The sequence below is a fragment of the Chlamydotis macqueenii genome, chromosome 4 (assembly GCF_036417535.1).
Source record: "Chlamydotis macqueenii isolate bChlMac1 chromosome 4, bChlMac1.mat, whole genome shotgun sequence".
Taxonomy (NCBI): domain Eukaryota; kingdom Metazoa; phylum Chordata; class Aves; order Otidiformes; family Otididae; genus Chlamydotis; species Chlamydotis macqueenii.
The window spans coordinates 51674767-51695549 of NC_141559.1; the positions used below are offsets into that span (position 1 = coordinate 51674767).

Genomic DNA, 20783 nt, shown 5'->3' on the forward strand with positions numbered 1-20783 from the left:
CTGGAAACACCAAGCAAAAACATGTTTCCAAAGGGTCTGCAGCATGGTCCAGCTACCAGGCTGAGGGGGGGAAAAATTGAGATGTTTTACTAACAGAATGGGCTGGAAGAAATCAGATTCAAGGATGATTTTTTGAGAATTAGAATAAAGAATGAATATGCAAAACAAGAAGGGGTGGGGAGGCGGCATTAAAAACAAAATAAATCTCCTAAGTGTGTTTGTACAGTAATTTAGTAATGGGCAAGGTTACTGTGAAAGCTTTGGAAAATCCTATCGGGAGCCCACAGCATGAAAATAAAAGTGCTTTGGTAGTTAACTTGCTTGCAAATCCACAACGTGGTTGTGTCCCAGCGTGCTAGGATGCAGCTCAAATAACTCACTGCAGCGTTCACATTTTCATCATGGGATGCTCTGTCTGTAGCAGGAACTGGTGTTGAACAGGAGCAAGATGACTCATCTCTCCTTCCTGAGCAGGGAAGGGCAGGGCAAGTCCTTTCGATAGCTGAGCTTTCTGCTCTCCTGAGAATTTGCCATGGAAGGCGAGGCGTGGTTTTCCTGGTTTTCAGCCTTAGCCCACTGTCACTGTGAAAAGCTTCTCGAGTGCTTAATGTAAAACTGCAACACAGCTACTTAATATCCCTGCCAGTGTGTCAGTGTCCAAATAACCGTTAAGGCTGCTTAAACTGTAGTGATTAAAAGGGGATCTTTCCCATACAAGGTCAAAAATAGAAATATTTCTAGTAAAGGGCTGTCCCTTTCTTCTAACTAGCCTTTTCAGCTGCAGAATAATTTCCTATAATTTGCAGCAGACAAGAGTGCATAGCATAAAAATCACTCATTTTGATTAGTCTTGTGCCAGACCTTAACACGTGATTGGTTTCTGGGTGCTCATTCTCTCTCTGTTTTCTTAAGAACAGTGTATTTTACTGCTTTATTTGTTCTGCAGGCATGCAGTGAGCATTCCCCACCTCCAGCGCAGGGTGATCTTAAGATGTTAGCCTGGGGTAAGACTGTGGTGAGAGGGACTGGGGACAAACAGGGGACCTGCTGTAAAGGTGAGGTTTTCCATGGGGAAAGCCAGGCGCAGGTGTGGCCCTGCCTGTGCGCAAACCCATCTACTGTGCTCAGTTGTGTAGTAGCTACTGGCAAAAGTCTAAGTGATTTTTTTTGGGCCGATGCACTATTATGTTTTTCTCTAACGTATCCCAGCTGAAGGAAAGCAAAGTGAATTTCAAGCTCTTTGCGTGCGCGGGGGCAATGAACACAAGGCTGGGTGCTGACAGCAGCAAAGCCGCTGTGTCTGCGGCTCTCCCATTCAGCTCGGGCCTCCCGTGGCTTGTTTTCGCATCAACAAATTAAGTGTGAAAGCAGCGTACAGCAAGCTCAAAACGGCAAAAAATAAGCTCCATTATCCGCAGAGAAGGGCAGCGTTCCCTTTCGCGGTCCTGGCTGCTGTTTGAGCAAGTGGAGATCGATCGGTCTAATGTCTGGAGCTCGCCTTTCATAAAAGAAGGGCTGTGGCTTTAAGTAATCGCTGGCTGCTTGTGCCAATTGCAGAAGCTGCAGTATCTGCCGCTGTCGGGAGCGATCGGCGCGGAAGTAGGATAACCTGCGGAGGCAAGGTCCAGCGTCGCTGCTCGGCCGCAGCCAGACCAGCCCAGCTGATGGTGCCGCCACCTGCGCGTCACCTATGAGTGCTGGGGGGCCGAGCGGGGGGCAGCCGGAGCTGGAAGATGGGCTGCTCTAGCAGCAAACTGTGCCTTTATTCTCAGTGTGCTGCAGCAAGGGTAATTAATATTTGTTTCGCAACGCTGTTTCCTATGGCTGGTTGCTGGACAGGAGCTTAGCCGTCAGCAAGGTGAAAGCACCCCGGCAGTGGAAAGCCTGGACCTTGTCACCTCCGCGTCGTGGCCATGGGTGTGAGGTGCCGGTGGCCGAGACGTGGAGCAACTCTGCTATGGCCTTTGCTACGCCGTGGGGTGCGGGTCTGGGGGCAGAGGGGCCCGGCCGGCCACCTTCCCTGGCTGAGGCACTGCTCCTAGGCAGAGCAGGGAGATGGGTGCTTCTGCTTGTTTTGAGGGCAGGTTTGTTATGATTCTCTCAGCATCAGAAACATAATTTATCTTAAAATTAAGAACTGTGAGTAGTAGGGTGGGTTGTATTCCTCTCTGAACAGGGCTGTGGCTTTCCTTCATGGAAGACTGAGCATTTAGCAAAGTTTTTGGCTTTGTGTTTGAGTAAGCTTAAGATAAATATTTAATGCATGCCTCTTTCACATATATACCATACTTTTGTACCCCTGACAGCTATCAGTTGATTTGTTCTGGAGGCTTATGTTGCTACACCCATCATAAAATATATAATTAATTGCTGCAAAGTAGGATTTTAATTGCAGTGTTATCCTGGAAAAAGCTATTCTTTGTTTTAAAGTATAACTTCCTTAACAACAGAAGAACATCTGTGTATTTTGTAACAGCAGAACTGTTATCCTAAATGATTCATATCTTGGCTTCTTGTGCCTGCCTCTTGTTTTCCTACATAGCACATGTAAGTTAATTATTGGAAGGTGCCATGCTCAGATCACTAGTAACCAAATGTTTGGGTTTGTGTTTTTTGGTTTTTTGTGTTTTTTTTTTTTTTCTTTTTTTTTTTTCCTCTGCAGAGGGAGGAAGCACTGAAACAGCGTAAAGAGTTATCTCAAGAACTAGTTAACCTTCGAGGAGAACTAGGTAAGAATTTATTTTTGTATTCTTCATGAGAACAGAAATGCAGCAAAACAGATCTGCAGAAAGACGGGTGCCCTGGTATTGTAATGGCAGTCATTTAACTCCCTGACTGAATTCTGCTCAGATGCTTTAATTGCTGTATTTCTCTGGAGCCCTGACAGCGTGACCCCAGGTTCACCGAATTCCTGGCACTGATCTGACTGTGCCTAGCAGGGCCTCCTTGCAAAACATGTGTCTGGTGACCAAAGCACTGACTTTCTCAAAATGGGAGGGTGGCTGACAGTTTATATACTTCTGTTTGATCCCTAACTTATTTGTATGCTATCTTGTAGAAATTTGCTGGCAAAAATCCATAAACATGTAATATCCACTGCATAAAATCTGCACTGCAGCCTTAGTGGCTTGTAGGTGAATGAGTGTAAAATTAACAGAAGGAAATGCTATCAGGCTAATGAGATTAAATCTTTGAACTCATCCTAGTGGACAGCTATAATATAAAATTGAACTATAATGTGCAAGGACTGGTTTTGCCAACTTTAAGGCTTGATTTAACTGCATTTAATGGTAACTTGATATAACTTATTTGAACTAAAAGAAGAATTATCTTGTGGAGTGCAAAAAGTCATTGGATTGGAAATGATAGCACTTGAAAGTGAATGTAGCTTTTTATAAAAGCACTTTTCTGTTGTGATGAAGCCCCTTTAAAAAGAAAAAAAGCTTTGAAAGCAGAAGTAATACATGTGGAGCAATTTCAGATAGGTCATTTATTATTTAAAAGCTGGAAACGTTTATTTTCACATGCTTTGGAAGTTGAGTATTGTCTCAGCCAAACTTGAGTGTGAATGTAAGTCTTGTTACGTGCAGGTGGTGCATTTGATGTTCAGATTTATTTTTTTAGCACTGATTAATAAGGCGGGCATCCCCTGGCAACTACTCAGGGTTGGAAGTGGGGTGGGGAGGGGTCTCCCCATCCTCCCAGCTGAAGCACAGCTGAGCACAGCTTCTTCACTTGTCACTATTACTGTCATCCAATTTAGAGGGTTATGTTAAAATGTAGTTTCCTGGGAGCTTTATTTGATGCTGCATAAAACAGCAGGTTTGTGAATGGGAAGTTTCACAAGCAGAGAAAGCCTTGCAGCGTAAACAGAGTACCAAAGGCACCGTAGAAATGTGTAGCGTTTTCTTTCTTGGAAGCTTAGTACTAAAAAGCTGACGCTCTTCTAGAGCTTGGTGCAGTCCGGCATCTGTCAAGCTGTGTCCTTTAACCTTCCTACCGATGAAACACCTCGATTGCAGTTTTGCAGCTGTTTCAGGCAGGTCTCAGTAAGGGCTGGCTTTGAAAAAGCCTGGCCTTCCTCTGCATTTGCATCCCTCTGTCCTGCTGCGTGCCAGCACTGCTCCCCGGGCAGCCATGGGCTGAGCCATGCGGTGAGCTGCCGGGGACCTAAGCCAGCTGAAAATGAGTGGCTTGCAGTGCTGTTTTGGCAAAGCTGCCTGGCCTGACTCAGCATGTGGCTGAAGGAGGACTGGTGTTGGAGCAGAGAAAGGGGAAGGTGCAGCAGGGTGGAGGATTTTGTCCCCCATCAACTGCAGCCAGCACTTCTGCCACCCTCAAGTGAAAACAACAAAGCTAGAGTCTTAGTGTGGAAATGGGCTTCTTGCATTTCTTCAAAGTTGTGTTATAAATACTAAAAATTAGGTTTGTTTATTTTTTCATGTATACAACCATTCTATGCTTCTATATGTGACTTTCTGGGCAAACCCATTTGTTTACCTTATAATGAAAATTACTTCAGAAGGCTTGCTGTCTGAGCAAGAAAGTCCATATTCTTCCATTCCTGCATCTTCAATATTATTTTTCCTTTGTCAACCTAGGTACTATGTTTGTCACTTACCAGGAAATGGAAAATTCAGCTTAGATGGGCAGACCAAAACCTAGCCAGCACTTTTCCCTGTTACCACTTTTGGGTTTGTGTTTAGTTGGGAGGTGGTGTTTTTGCCTTTTTTTTTTTTTTTTTTTTTTTTTGGGGGGGGGGGGAGGGGGAGAGGTTGGGTTTTTGTTTGTTTGTTTTCGGTGTTTTTGTTTGTTTGCCTTTTTTTTTTTTTCTTTGAAAGCTTTGTTTTTTCTAAGGGTGCCTCTCTCTTAAATGAGCTTCCTAGACACTTGTTACCTTCCTGCTTTGATTAACAGAGTGCTGAGTTCATATGTGGGATGCCTGTTGCAAGAATATGTCATTCAGTAGGTTGATAACTAGAAAACAACTTCAAATGCAGCTGAGCTTGATGGAGCTGTGACGCCTGAGTGCGCAGAGCTGTCAGACGGAGATGCTGGCTGGTGTGCTGCTGGACGAGGTCATCAGCCGCTCCCCTGATGGAGCTGATCTCACAGGGTCAGCTCCTCAGAAGCATCTGAATGGCAGCCTCAGGCTCACTTCCCTTTGTAAGGTTTCCAGGTTGTGGTTTCAGTGAAGCATTTGTCTTCATGCAGCTCCTTTGTCTGAACCATTTCACACATCTAGCTTGTTGGTACTTCTCGGCATGTAAAGGGAGTGTATTTAATCACAGAAGTGAAAAACCACACAGGTCTTAAATTCCATCTAGCTTTAAAAGATTTGTTTTAACTTAAATAAATAAATGAAGCCAGCCAGACTTCATTTGTTGATAAGATGTGAGAAAAGCATTCTTTTAATGGTAGTTTTAGCTGAAAATAATCTGTTTAAATACACACCTGCTAATCAGCTTTCTGTTGCCGCTGTTAAATGGCTATAGCTGAACGTAAGATTTCCGTAGGCTATTGTGACCTAAGTACTGTGAATTTTGATTCACAGTATGATCTAGGCATAGACTGGCTCAGAAAGTTCAGTACAGTTTGAATCTTATTTTGGCTGTGTTGGACACGTGTGCGTGTTTCGTGGACTCCCAGCTGCTGTGTTTTTAATGCCTGTTGCTTTGCAGTTTGAGAACAGGCAGTCTCGGAAGAGGAACCAGGTGTGCCCAGTTCAGCGTAGTCTGTGCTCCGCGTGTTGCCGGGTTCGAGAGGGACATGAAGTTTCCAGCAGCTTGAACCCTGCACAGTTCGGACTCCTGAATTTCTTGCTTTGAAGTTTAATTGCGCGTGCTCCCAAACTCCTTGATTTACCTTGCAAAACCAAATTGGCTTGCTGTCAAATTAGCCGTTTTGCTGAGTTATCCTGTGTGACCCTTTATACCTTTTTGTTTAATGATTTAAATACGCATTACGGTCCCAGAGCTGCCTCTGGGAGTGACCGCATGGCTGCACAGAGCGTGGGGGGGATGGTTACCGGATACTGCTTTCTGCTCTCCATACCTGGAAACATGCGGGCGTTAGCAATGATGATGTGTTTGGGGATGCACTTTTCCAAAGGAGTTAAAATTCATTGACAGTTGGGTTCTGAACTTGGGTTTCCTTAAAATCTTCAGCCACAAAGAGTAGACTTTGTGGTTTGAATGTAAACGCCTTGATTCTGGGAGCCTGGAGCAGGTACGGCTCTCATGTTTGTCACCTGCTTCCCGTATTAAAATGTAAGCTGGTGTGTAAATTATTTCTAGTTACTGTTTAATTACGTAAGTAGAAATTGCAAGAGCTGCATATTTCTTCAGAGGTACGAAACTACTCCTCTAAGTTAATTGCGCTCCAAATTGTTTCGGAGCCTATTTGCAACAGTGCTGGAGGTGATCCAGCTCTGTCCAGCTACAAAACAGCAGGTGCAGGGCTGACTCAGCCCGCGCCCGCCTTAGCCCTTTGAAATTTGCCATTCGTGCGCCTTTTTCAGTGGGCTGGAGGGGCTTGGATGTATCCTGTACAGCCAGCCAAATGCCTAACCTCTCTGTCTGCCCTCTATTTGCTGCATTGCAATTGATAAACAATATTTTCTCCAAAATACCTTTGTGCTATTTTTTATTAATAAACTACCTTTAAAATGTTTTGGAGATTGGGATAAAAAAGACTATCGTGTTTTACAGACAGATGGAGTGCATGTGATTTGATTTTCAGGGTCTGATGATCCTTAAAAATACCTAAGAGTAGGTAGAAATTTCAATGAATTATTTGGGGCAGGGCCTAACTTGCCAGGAGACGTATGCTTGCCTGCTTACTGACACTGTAGTGTTTGCAGGATTAGAGGACAGGAACTTACTTCCTGGCAGATATCTGAATGCTTCATGTATGTATTCAACCATTACCTACTTAAATGTAGCTTAAAGCAGGCTTTTTTGGTCTACTTGCCTTGTTGCAGCTTGCCCAAGAATAACAATATGAAATGTGACTTAATGTCCTGTACCGTTAGTCTCCTTATAGAAGTAACACCAAGAGAAACTTGATCATAAACTTGAAAGCATGTTTGGGTAGAAGAATTTTCCGCCCTTGCGGCCCAGAAGGCCAACCGCATCCTGGGCTGCATCAAGAGGAGCGTGGCCAGCAGGTCGAGGGAGGTGATTCTGCCCCTCTACTCTGCCCTGGTGAGACCCCACCTGGAGTACTGCGTCCAGTTCTGGAGTCCCCAACACAAGAAGGACATGGACCAGTTGGAAAGGGTCCAGAGGAGGGCCACAAAGATGATCAGAGGGCTGGAGCACCTCTCTTATGAGGACAGGCTGAGAGAGTTGGGGCTGTTCAGCCTGGAGAAGAGGAGGCTCTGGGGAGACCTGATAGCGGTCTTCCAATACCTCAAGGGGGCCTACAGGAAAGATGGGGAGAAGCTGTTCAGTAGGGCCTGTTGTGATAGAACAAGGGGTAATGGGTTTAAATTAGAAGGAGGTAGGTTTAGATTAGATATTAGAAAAAAATTTTTTACAATGAGAGTTGTAGAGCACTGGAACAGGTTGCCCAGAGAGGTGGTGGATGCCCCATCCCTGGAATCGTTCAAGGCCAGGCTGGATGAGGCTCTGAGCAACCTGATCTAGTCAGGGATGTCCCTGCTTCTTGCAGGGGGGTTGGACTAGATGACCGTTGAAGGTCCCTTCCAACTCTAACTATTCTATGATTCTATGATTCTATGAATACTGAGTCTGCCAAAACCATTAATTATTAGATAATTTTTTTTTAAATATATGGAGAAGGAAACGAGCCTTTGTGTCTACAGTAGAGTTACTGATCAGCAAAACATATAGAATAGATCTTGCAATGTGGAATATAATGTTAGAGCAATAAAGTGTTATGCACCGTGATGTAACACCATGCTAAATACTTGATGTTTTCTGGTAATTATCCCCTTTTCACATCCCCCGCATCTATTAAAATGCTGCTAGTTTACTGTCCTAGTGACCTCTATTTCAAAATGTCAGACAGTCTAATGGTTTTTCATAAACCATAACTAGACCACTGAGTGACTTAGATAATTCTATGAAGATAACTTTTGTTTCAAAACCAATTTAATTTAGAGTTCAAATAACAGGTCCATTATGTTTTATCTTCTTAGAGCGATGGTTATGGTGACTTATAAGGGAATGTTTTTATGTAAGCATTTGAGGCATAAGGACTGAATTGGATTATAATTAGAATAAGAAAAAAAAATGGGGAGAAGGAGATATTGCACATTTGTAAGGTCTTCTGTCTTGGCTACTTTTACTGAAAATATGAAATAGATTTCTTGGGGACACTACAAAATAAGTCAACTTCTGTAGTCCTCTCCTTCAGCTGGTGTTACTGTTCACGTGGTTTGGATCGGTTTGCACCGTTGCAGGGAGTTGCCATGTGCCTGATGCTCCAGACTTCTGTTTTGCAGGCATTTGCTTTATAGTTCTGGCACACAGAAAGCTTTGCAATGAAATACCCGAGATGCAAGTGGACATTGTTAACTCCTACAAAAGAATATTAATTTTAAACATCAAAAATCAGCATTTCTAATCTGAAGATACACCCTTACCAAATCTCAGAAACTTCTTGTGATTGCCAGAGGTCAACCAAGTTCTTTGTTTGTAATAAACAGATGTTAAGAAGCCTAAAAATACAAGCAAGATTAATCTTGTTTCCTGTTGTAGTAATATAGGGAGAAACAATGTTGTATGATTCAGAGGAGAGGCTGGGACAACCAAGGAGGGGAAAAAATATTAATGGCTTTGCTGTTTAAATAAAGTAGTAAATGTTGTTTCTGGCAGCCATGTACACAATTCCATATGTTCTGTCCTTAAAGCTTAAAACTGTGAACTGTGTAGTGTAACAGATGAGAATGAACAAACTTAATGGACAAATGGATCTTTTCATCTATATGGCTTGATTTTTCTCTCAAATGCTGTTGGACTATTTGTCTCCTGTTGGTTTGTTGGGGTTTTTTGGGGTTTTTTTTTTTTGTTTGGGTTTTTTTTTGGTTTTTTGTTTTTTTTTTTTTTTTGCTCAAGGTCTGTGGTCTGTTATAATGTATGTTGTAATGACAATGTGGAATTGCAGAGGGAAGCACTTTAAGAAGGGAAAGGAAGCACAGTAGTTGTGTACAAAAACCCTGAAGCATGCCCTTCAAGTGTCTGACGTGGATGAGAAGTCAAAATAGAGATTTTGTGTGTGCTACTGGAAGAGCACATGTTCCAGTTAGAAATTTTTCTTAAAATTAAGCACTGGTTCTATGAGAAAACTCTTAAGTTGAGTAGCCATCAAGTTCGGTTGCTCAGGAGTTTTGCAGCACCCCCTTGCAGTGGATGATTAGCCAAACTAAGGAATTAGTTGCCTTTTTCATGGCTTATAGCTTTCTTAAAACAAGGCAGTGTACAGTCATAAACTAAATTATTCAGTCTGGAGATGGATAGGGCTGTTCAAAATACTTGTTGCACCACTGTGATACTGGGAGCTCACTGGTGGTGTGGTGGTTGTCCTGGTTTGGATGGAAAGGATTCAAGTCAGGCCTGCAATCTGCAAGGAAGCATTGCAGCCTCCAGCTTTGTGGAGGCCAGATGTTACCTTCAAGGTAACGCAATGTTCAACTGCCAATGCACGTTTTTAAAGTTTTTGTTTGCCTTTGTAACGTTAGTCTTCTCATAAATCTGAATTGCAAACTGGCTGAACAAGAACTGATGTGTCTGTTTTCTTTGACAAAGGTGTGGTTTGCTGTTTGCTTTTTTCTGAAGTGTTTTGCATCATCTGAAGTTCTATGTGCTGACATTTAAAGATAAGACAATGATAGGCAGCACATTCCTTTAGCTAAATGGAAGCAAACGAATGGCTCTGGCTTTACAAAATATTTGCTTCTTCCTTTGTTGGTTTTAAAGGAAGTGGATTGTTTGAAGCATTTTGCTACAGTGACCTCAAATGAGGCATGTGAGTTTTCTGCTTCTCAGCTATACCCCTCTTATCCTGCTATAGATGGTCAGATCCATTCTGCATGCGGCTGGCTGTGTAATGTCTCCATTTGGCTCAGTGCCTGGTTCTTTGTGTTATAAAATAATGTCCCCTACCTAGGATGTTTCCTCTTCCCCAAAACATGACAATGAGAGCATAAATATTCTATAACATTATGCCAATTCAATGTGATAGAAGTGTGAATGATATTTTTTCCATTTTTTTTTCCAAAGGGAGCAGTTATAATAGAAGTTTGTGGAAGGAACAAAGGGAAATAAAAATCTTTCTTGGTGGTGATACAGAAAATGTGGAAAACTGAAATCTGCTTGTGTTGCAGAGAATGTTGTGGTATGTTTCAGTTGAGCCTTTAGTTGCATCATTCCAGTCACAGGATGAACAGCTTGGTTTAAATCTGTCCTGATCAGCAGATCTTTCACACAGACCTAGTGCAGAGCTAAGCCTGCTGTTAAAACTAATTCAGGTAGACACACATGCAGATTGATCTCCATGCAGTACAGCTCACTCCCTTACACTTTCTAGTTCAACTGCAGGTTCCAAGTGATGGCAGCAGGGCCAAGACTTCTTTACAGTTTCCTTAAAAGACTGCAGGTATCATTTGTAGAGTTCCTTGCTTGCTCTTGATGAGCCGTAGCAAAGAGGGAATCCAACACGTGTGTAACTTGAGGCACTCTGCTGGGTTAGGCAGCTTTCCCAAGAGCCGAGTTCAGTACTGCTTTGGGAATCGGTCCTTGAAGATACTGTAATTTATATCTCTTAAGGCTGAAACACAGCTATGATGAGAATTTTCTGTAGTGCCTGTGCAAAAAATCCTTGAATCTTCCCATGCTTTTAAACAGAGTTTATATTTACACTCTTAGGGCAGTGTGCCAAGCTGCTATAAAGTGTATGTATGCCTGACTTCTCCTGTATCTGATTAAAGATCAAGTTAATGTTTTAGTTGATTTTTCTCTTCAGTAGACACTCATCTGATGAACTTATTTGAAACCAAAGTACTGGAGTATATATAGAAACAGTTTTGCTGAAGGTCAGGTTTATGTTAGAGGTCCTATTTCACCTTGCTTCCAGGATTTGGCTGCAGCTGGGACTGGGTAAGGTGCTTGCTGCAGTCATATTAACAGCAGGAAAATGACTGGCTGGAGTTGGGAATGCTAAATTTCAAACTCAAAAGTACAAGTTACTAACTGCTGTTTTGCTTTGTAATCAGCTGTAAATATGGGGAGACAAACCTAGGCAGTTTTCTTAGCTGGCCTGTGTTACTATAAATTACACAGCATATCTTTCAGTTTTCTTAATACTCTGCACATTCTGCCTGAAACTGTTCTGTATCTTCCATATTTGTATATCTTGGGCATAAGCAGTACGTTTGATTGGCAGTTCTGTGTTGGGCAGTCCATGTCAGGCTAGAATTGCTTCTCTGCTGCATATCTGAGTAACACGCTGAATGGATGGTCTTCAGGATATTTAGACTTTCAAATTTAGCTAAGTGGTTTGTATGTCAAAAAGTGAAGTACTCTGAGAATTACGCTACTGAAATGGATCGAATTAGGTGAAGTAGCAAATCCAATTAATTTTTTTATTGGAGCACTCCAGTGTCTCTTGTGAGACATTCATTCTTCTGTGTCATGACAAACTGTCACACTTATGCTTTCTATATGGCTTCGTGGCTTAACTAGATGCAATTAATTCTCAGCATAAGAAACACCAGATTTAATATTTTTGCAAAGATCTTTCATGTCCTCAGAGGTGATGCTCACTTCATGGGTAAATTATATTTGTCTACATATAACAATGTGCTGTGCAAAGTGTTCAGCAGCTTTAATACTTGCAACGAAGATGGTGAAATTAGCATTGAACTTGATCCAATTACTTTTTTCTTTTTTTTTTTTTTTTTTTTTTTTCTTCTGACATCTTCAGTAACCACTTCTGCAGCTTGTGAGAAATTGGAGAGAGATAGGAATGAACTGCAAGTTGCTTATGAAGGGTTTTTGCAGAAGTTAAACCAGCAACATCACAATGATTTAGCTGAACTGGAGGAGAGGCTTAAACAGTTTTACACTGCAGAATGTGAGAAACTCCAAAGTATCTGCATTGAAGAAGCTGAAAAGTACAAAGCACAACTCCAGGAGCAGGTTTGTAACATTCAAAGTAGAAATGCTCTCTAACAATTGGTTTCTGCTACAAATGGGCCTTCAGAGAACCCTAGATTTTGCTAGTAATGGAGTTCTTGTTATCTAATGTGAAACTCCACTTCGTTGCAACTATAAAAATATTACTACACTAAGCTGTCCAGATCTTAAGTTTGTGTTTAAACGTGGTGGAGATTCCTTGCGTTCTGCAAACTTCAGTGGTGTCTAGAGCTCCACTAGATATTTGAGGCAGCTTGAGTTTTAAGATTTATAGAAGCCCACCGGGCCTGTGACCGTGCTTTGCAACAACTCCATGTGTGCAATGGATGCATACATCATCCTGTTGGTACTGGTAAACTGTAAGGCTTCGTTCTCATCTATTAAGTGTTGTATGTGGCTTAGCTTCTCCTGTGACCATCTGTTAAGTCCTGTGTAGACCATTTAAAATGTACTCAACGTACTGCATAAAGCCATTTGAACAATACTTTAAACAAGAGTTGAGACATGTAAGAGAGGAAAAAAAATCATGTTATCATGTTGCAGGTGGACAACTTAAATATCACACATGAAAACTTTAAACTGGAACTTGAGAACAGCCACTCAGAAAAAGTAGAGGAGCTGAAAAAGGAATATGAATCCTCTTTTTCAGGCAAGTATTATGTATTCAAGTACATATGCTATAGTACCACTAGTCACAAACAAAAATATTCAAGCTTTTTCATCATTGTCCACTTAATTGTTCGTGGTGGTCAGCTATCTTTTTTAAAAATGTTGGCTGAATTCCTTTTGGAACTGAACAAGTCTCATTTTACATATAGAAATCACCATTATTCCATTGTAGTTGAATGAAACTTTTCAAACAGTTCAGGAGTGGAGATGACTTTTCTTTCACTAAAAGATGTCTGAATTGCAGTCTGCCCTCAAAATCTCAAGTTGATAAGTAATTCCTCCCACCCCCCTAGTTCAATAAGGAGCACTTTGAAATTTAAATTGAGGATAAGCAGGGTTGTGTGCTTTCCAGCCTTACATGGTGATGTTAAGAAATACTATACACTGCAGAGTGTACTGGGGCAAAGGTGGTTTTTCAGGGAGGGGGTGGTGAGTGTGCTCAGTTTTAAATGGTATTGCATCTAATTGATTGAAGTGATGATAATTTCCATCCTTCCTCCAACTCCACTTGATAGCCAAGTTTCCAGTGACACTTTTGTGTCATTTAAACTGGTGATGCTTCCACTGCAATCAAAAAGCAAACTCCTCTGTGTGGCATCTCCAAAGTAGAAAAGGAAGTGTTTTTCTAGAAGCTTGTGGAAGACACAATTTCAGTTTTTGCTGTGTTTACCTTCAGAAACTCAGCTCTGCTCAGATGTGGCTCATTCTCAGTTCATCCATTTTTTGCATGTAGATTAATACTGTCAAAATTGACATGCTGCAAGCTAATTCAATGGATATGCAAGGGGACAATCAACAAATCTAAAGCAGCAATAAATCTGATACTTTGTACATGCTTTGGATCAGTTGATGATAAATGTTCTTTCTGTGTTGTCGTTGACTCTGGATCTGTGTATGTGCGCACTGGCTGGCTTTTCGTGCTGCTACTTTAAAAAAAAAATTTCATGTCTTATGCAGTATTAAAAATCTGCAAACATAATTTGTTGCAGAGCTCAAGAGTGCCCATGAATCTGAAAGGAAGTCACTTGAAGATTCCTTTAAAGAGAAGCAAGAACTGCTAGAGGTTTGTTAAGGGTTGGGGTCATTGCAATAGCCTAAAACTTAAAAGGCAGTTTGGAGATGTGCACTGAATTCTTGACCTAACCATACCATATCTTTTCATTTCAGAAAAAAATCGATGAATTAAAATGTGAAAATGACTCTCTGAGTGAGAAGTTGAAATTCGAAGAGCAAAAACAAATAGCCAAAGAAAAAGCCAATCTTGTAAGTCTTGATCTTCAAAAGTAGTGCAGATGAGCAGATCTTGTAAGCCTAGGTTTATTTTATTGCATAATATGAAAGTTTTGCAATCAAGCATGATAGGGCTCCCATACTTATTAATATCTTATGTAAATGACTTACCTGCCAGAAGTTTTTCTCAAGCACTACAATGTTGTGTATTAATCTTACCATTCTAGATCTACAGAGCTGTCGAATATCTAAGTCAGTGGTGTAAGTTATAGCCTAAGTTAGATTGACCAACATGTACACGAAAGTTGTACCATAGCTTGCTTCTGAGTAGTCGATAAATGTTCTAACAGCATGATCAGTGTGGGCTTACATCACTACTGCAAAACTCCCTTCTTGTACTTGAGTCTTTAATGCATTTATTCAAACATTCATTCATACTCGTTGCTCATTTATCCTTCAGATAAACTTTTATTTTGTTATGCCTTTCCTCCCAAGGCTGCTCTTACCTGTGATGCTCCTGGCTTTAAAATGTGCTCTGAGAGAGGTTTTTCAAGCACTAGGAGGGTTAGACAGAAACATGCTTATCTTTCTGGTGCCCTGGAAATAACTGGAATACCAGTAGTATTGCTTATCCCACAAAGAGAAATTCCATGCTTAAAAACTCACTTAGGATGCTTCTAGTACAAGTTGCCCTAGTTTTCACTGGAATTTAATTTTCTTTTTCTCTCCTACTGCTTTTTCTAGTGGCAGGACAGAGCTGCCACAAGAAGAATCTGCAACCACAATGCGTTGCTGTGGTTGGGAGAGATGATACCAAAGAGAATGTTGTACACTGCACTTGGGAGTTTGAACTGTATTCCGTAGGCATGCGTAGATGTTGTTTTAATTTAAAGGAGCAATAATCAACTGCCTTTAGCTGAAAATGCACTTTGCATCCTGATGGCATAAGACACATCATAAGCTTGAGGCTTTTCTAAGGGAAAAAACACAGATTTAATCCAGTATATTTTTCTGTACTAAACATAAATTTTGCAGAATTCCATTAGCCCTTTGAAGACAGGGGTTTATTTCCAACTGTACATTATTATTTAGATAGTATCACTTGATATTTCTAGCATTTTTGCTAAAATCTTATGTGGGCTTTTCAGTCTTCTTCTCTGGGTGTGTGTTCTACTATGAGTAGCTAATGTGGTGGCTCAGATTTAACTTTAAAGACCATTGGGGCAGAGAAGGGAAAGGAGAAAAAAGAAGTTAAATTTTGAAAATACTGTAAGCTACATTTAAACTTTTCAGTATCACTAATGGCACAGTCCTTAAAAACGGGCAGGAGAACGAAATGTGTAGGTGATAAGGCCCTTGTTACCTGTGCAATGTACTGGCTCTCTCCTCGTGGGACTGCACCCCACAAAACTGCAGGCGTTGCCCTCCCAGTGTTAGGTTTCTGATGTGGCAGTGAAGCTGTTACTCAACACAGTACAGCAGTATTCTTACCCAAATATATTAAAACAAGTTTTGTTTGTTTTCTAAAGATAAACTTAGTTACACAACACAATCATTGATTGATTTCTGTTTGTGTTCCACTCAGACTACTTGGAAGTGGACTGAGACTTGCTTTATTTCTCCTCATTTTTGCCTGTGAATTTGCCTCTGAAATGTAGAGAATATGTTTTGCTCTGCAGTGTTTCCATGGTTCCTTGCTCTGGAAAAGAGGTCCTTGAGGAAACCAGATCTGACCCTGCCCTGATGCCTTCCTGCTCTCCCCGCCACCTCCCAGAAAACAACAACAATAAAGGAAAAATAAAAAATAAAGTCCTAACTTGCTGTATGGTAGATAAGTCACGGATGTACAGCAGTGCAAGACTTTTTATGTGCAATTGCATCGGTAGACTTTAAGAAGAATGTAAGCCCCAAAATCTTCCATTTCTGTTTATGAACCAGTTACCTTCAGACTCAAAACAGAGGAAATCAGCTACAGTCAAGTTCATAGCTCTGAGTTCTTGGTGCTTTTTGAACTACTCCAGCACCTGAAAACTCTTCAGATGTTTACTTTAATTACCTCTTGGGATGGGTTATGAGTAATATGAAATAAATTTTGGAACTCCTAGGCTTAAAGGGAGGCTTTGGACACTCCTGCAAAACAAGTTTTGCTGCGACAGCTTTAGTGCCTGCCTTTGACTCACGGGTTTTTCATGTTTGTGCATAAAGTGTTTTCTGAACAGCTTCTAAGGAAAACTGCAACTGTCCACCTATACCAAAGGACAAACACAATCAGAGGAGAAAGTGGTAGCAGATTTTTTTTTTTTTTAAATTCAGAACTGTTTGATTTGATTTCACTTAGAACAAGTAACTGTTGTTACCATATTTATTTTCTTGCTCTTTCTAAATAGCAGAGAAACATTTAAACTGTTCCTGAAATTCAGGGTACTAAGCAAACTCTTTTGGAAATCTTTCAGAAAAACCCACAGATTATGTATCTGGAACAGGAGCTGGAAAGTTTGAAAGCAGTGCTGGAGATCAAGAATGAGAAACTCCACCAGCAGGATATAAAGCTAATGAAGATGGAAAAACTGGTGAGTTTTTCTTGGGGCCTGGCAGGTTTGGACCATGTCTCTGAGTTATGTTCTGATCATGAACTTGGGCTGGTCATACTTACGTGCAAGGATTAATTTTTTGTTTGTTTGTTTAAAAGGTAAATGTGAAATTATGATGGGACATGCTCACATTGCAGGTAGTTATATCTGCATTGAGCTGTAATATAAAGAGGGGGAAGGAATCACCAGATGCTGTAAATTACCTTTTGACCTCTTAAGACTACTACTGGTTTGCATAAACTATTGCTAAGTTAGTACAGGGTTATCTGGGAGCCTCTTCCACGGTTTCTTTCTTCTTCCTGCTCTTCTCCTCCCTCCCCCAAAGAAAAAATCCTTACCTGCTACGTTTGCTTAAGTGTTAAAGAAGATAGATTGCACTGTCAGGAAGACATTAACATGAAGATGATCCTAATTAAACAAGAGGGGATCAAATATGAAGTGGAGTAAATGTTTTCATCTAGAGTTGATTAGCCTAGGTCAATCATTTTAGCTATTATCTTTAAGCTACTTGTTTAGCTCTCTGGATTTGTTCTTGATCTGTGCACAATTCCACATGAAAGGGCATTTTTGGGAGCAGAACTTGTGATTACTTAGCACGCTTTTATTTCTGGCAGGACAGGGTCCTTACCCCGGGTGGGACCTTTGAACACTGTTGTAATACTTGCTTAAGCAAGATTTTAATGAGGAAGTACAGAAAGAGGTTTGGATACAAAGGAATAAATGCCTGTCAGTTGTTCAGTATTGTACAGCATCATATGTTGCCCTGGTCTACGATTACTAGTAAATTACTAGTAAACCTTTCTCTTTTTCTGGCAGATGTTGGCCACACCGTCCAACTGTTTAATCAGTGTTTTTTGTTAGCTCTTGGTAACATCCTGCAGCAATGAAGTGAAATCAGGAGAGCAGCAGGGAGAGCTGTTTATGCAGGGGAGCTCTTGAATTTGTCATATTAGCATGTTATTTCTAGACAGTCTTCTGTCTGCAACAGCTTCTAAAACTGCTGCCCATCACTGGCAGTTGTTCCTGGAATGTGCTGGTTAACCAGTGGTTCCCTTATCTGGTCCTCCTTTCTTGGCATCTAACCAGGATCAGTGGCAAAATACCAGTGTTATGCAAGGATAAGGTAAGCAGGATCCATTTGACTGTTACAGAACAGTAAGCCACAATAGCAGGTCAGTCTCACATTACTCTAGGTTTTTGCACTTATCGTACCAGGTCTGCAAACTCCAGATTATGAACGTCTGTGATAGCTCAGTCAGCATCTTGATCAGTGCATGTATGGGTTTTATTTTAAACTGTGACCTTTTTTCCCTCCCCTCTAAGCTGGAGAACAACACGATCTTAATGGATAAATTAAAGAAGGTTCAGCAAGAAAATGAAGAATTAAAAGCTCGGATGGACAAACATATGGAGCTTTCAAGGTGAGAAATATCTGTGGACTTCTTAGATGTTCTTATGAACCAGAAGGTTCATAAGGAACCACAGGAACCTTAAAATGTTCCTCTGACAAGAAAGAGAATTCTGTGTAAATATTAGTGGTTGTGATTTTGTAGTACTGTAAAAGAACATACCCCTTTCTTCCCCACTTGTATCTCTACAAATGTGCATTCCTATGTAGAAGAACAAGCAGGACAGATTGTAAGGGGGTAGAGGCTCAGTATGTTCTTCAGTGCTCCAGAACAGTACTTCAGAGAAGAAAAGCAACTCGGAAATATAGTCTTACTAGATTGGCTCTTTAAGTGTTACTGGCTTGTGAGCTAAACCTGGATTTACTTATAACCACTTCAGTTGAGTGATTTTTGTCCCCTAGTATAGATCAGTGAAAAGACCAGTGTCTTTTATTTGGCAGTAGTAGCAATATTTAACATGAATAAAGTGGATGTGAGGTTCTCCTAACTTTAACTGTTGCTTAACTGGATGGGTAAACACTTCCAGTTTGAAGGAAGCTAAAGAAATGCAGCTTCTATGTAGAGCCGAGCCTACAACAAGACCCAAAGGCCCCAGCGTGGCCATTTAAAGCCTCTGTCATTGCAGGTCGGACAAATCTCACCTCTCAGATGCTTTTTCTGGTCTTCAGTTTCTTAGTGGGACTTTCTCCTGCTTTCTGCAAGCTACCAGTTTAAATCCAACAAGGATGAGAACATGCTAACTCCTCATTTTAAGGATTTAGTTGTAAGCCAAGCAGGGGTTTATGCAATTTCAAACCTGTAACAATTTAACAGTTTGATGCTGTAGCCTTCAGCTGATGTAAATCCTACATTTGCAGGCAACTTTCTACGGAGCAAGCTGTTTTGCAGGAGTCGCTAGAGAAAGAATCGAAAGTAAACAAACGCCTGTCAATGGAAAATGAAGAACTTCTGTGGAAGTTGCATAACGGTGACCTATGCAGCCCAAGAAAACTGTCTCCCAGTTCTCCATCCGTGCCTCTTCAGTCCCCACGAAATTCTGGTAACTTCTCTAGTCCTACAGCATCACCGAGATGACATCTCTTGAGAGAGAGGGGATTGCATTTCATTTGTGATCTGCAGAACCGATCCTAACTCTAATCACGGGAGAAAGAGCTATATTAGCTGACTATGACGACTAAACATAACTGGAAACTGCAAAAATGGTGATAAGAGACTGAGAAGATGGGAGTAAGACACTCACATTGCTCCTCCCAAGAAGACTTGTTTATGACCTCTACGGACATTGTTGCACAAAGCACTTAGAGAGCAAGGAAAGACTTGTTCATTGCCTTTTCACCTAACTATAAGAAAAAGCTCAGGGGCTTAGAGATAAAGATCACCACCTTTATAATATGTTCCTTATCACAGACACTTTTTTAAGGCCATGTGTGTGTATGCGTGCGTGTGCTGTGGATGGAATGGATGTAACACACTGTGTGTGTGCCTAATGCTGCCTTCTTTGCTGTGTACGTAATAAAGGATAAAAGCTGAAGACTATACATTGACATGTACTTCCTTAATACCGCTGTCAGTATGCATGCTTTTAGCAAAGAGTACCCTCACCCGGGAATGAGGAGAAACTGCCGCTAGTACTGTAGATTAGTTCCCTTCATCTGTCTGGCTTCAGTTCAGTAAAAAAATGGCATGAAAAGCTTTGCCAACTGACTCATCAAGTGTCTTGGCTGACCTGAGTATGCAACTTTGAATTAATTTTAAAAACAAATTGAAATGCAGCCATATTTTGCATGGATTCTTGGTTTAATATCCGTGCACAACTCTGCCGTTTATGAGAAGACATTTTTTGCAGGATACAGTGGATTTTGGCTTCCAAGTCAACTGGGTTGTACTCAGACCCATGGTAGCTCTCAAGGTCAGAAGTTACTAGTTGAGCTGCAGGTTTAGAAACCTAGACCCTTCATCTTACCTGCTGAAAAGGAATCACTTACTTGCCCAAAACAGCGTGTCCATCGCTGAGGCCATCTGCTAAGGAAAAACTAAGTGTAAATTTGAAAGCCAAAGAGAAAAATGCAATAACTGTTACTAGGTGCATTTTTAACTCAGTTGTCAAGAATCTTCTGTAATTTGTGAATTCCAATTTATCTGGTGACACATGTTGCCTTTTTAAGCATTAGCATTTGTATTAACATTCTTCAGGGTTGGCTAAATTCACCTGAGGAAGCAGGGGAAGGTCGTAGGTGTGTATTTATCTTGCTAATTCTGCCATACCTTCCCTCTTAGACTGCAGGATATCAGTGGTTTGCCAGTTCATTTGGCAAAAGAGCCTGTACAGCAGATTCTGTACAGTAGAGAAAAATTGTCCTGGCTGCTGGAACTGGAGGCTGAGCATTTCTGGAAATGTCTGGAAGCTTCTGCTTCAACAAGGCTATCATGTAGCCTTGCTACACGCTTGGTCACACCTGTTTGAGATCTCTATGTTGTACTAAATACAGGCTCAATTTCAGAAGAGTACTACAAAACACTATGTGTGCTTACAATAGCTTGTGCTTTACAGGGCCATGTCCAGGACTGTTGAGACATTACCATTTAGCTAATGCTGTTAGCTGGTTATGCAGGTAGCTGTTATGGTAAATTGTATTTGCTGGGTTTCCCTGTGTTTTTCAGTTATCTTGGGGACAGGAATCAAGGGGGTGGAAAACGTTCAGGGAACTCAACTGGAGAACCAC

The 20783-nt window shown here is 41.2% G+C and overlaps 1 protein-coding gene across 4 annotated transcripts in view; it reads left to right on the forward strand.

Annotated features, from left to right (window-relative positions):
* MTUS1 (microtubule associated scaffold protein 1) overlaps nt 1–19598 on the forward strand; it is a 90512-nt gene extending 70914 nt beyond the window's left edge. For 3 of the 4 annotated variants that reach the window (XM_086747051.1, XM_010120628.2, XM_010120627.2), the window contains 8 exons: nt 2663–2729; nt 11950–12164; nt 12705–12810; nt 13820–13893; nt 13998–14093; nt 16514–16630; nt 17975–18072; nt 18918–19598. In XM_086747051.1, the coding sequence (XP_086603177.1) occupies nt 2663–2729; nt 11950–12164; nt 12705–12810; nt 13820–13893; nt 13998–14093; nt 16514–16630; nt 17975–18072; nt 18918–19134 (990 nt within the window). In that variant the 3' untranslated portion in view covers nt 19135–19598. Of the gene's footprint in view, nt 1–1610; nt 1788–2662; nt 2730–11949; nt 12165–12704; nt 12811–13819; nt 13894–13997; nt 14094–16513; nt 16631–17974; nt 18073–18917 lie in introns of those variants that run through there. The other variant, XM_086747050.1, reaches the window with a different exon arrangement.
* Nucleotides 19599–20783: the final 1185 nt, after the last annotated feature.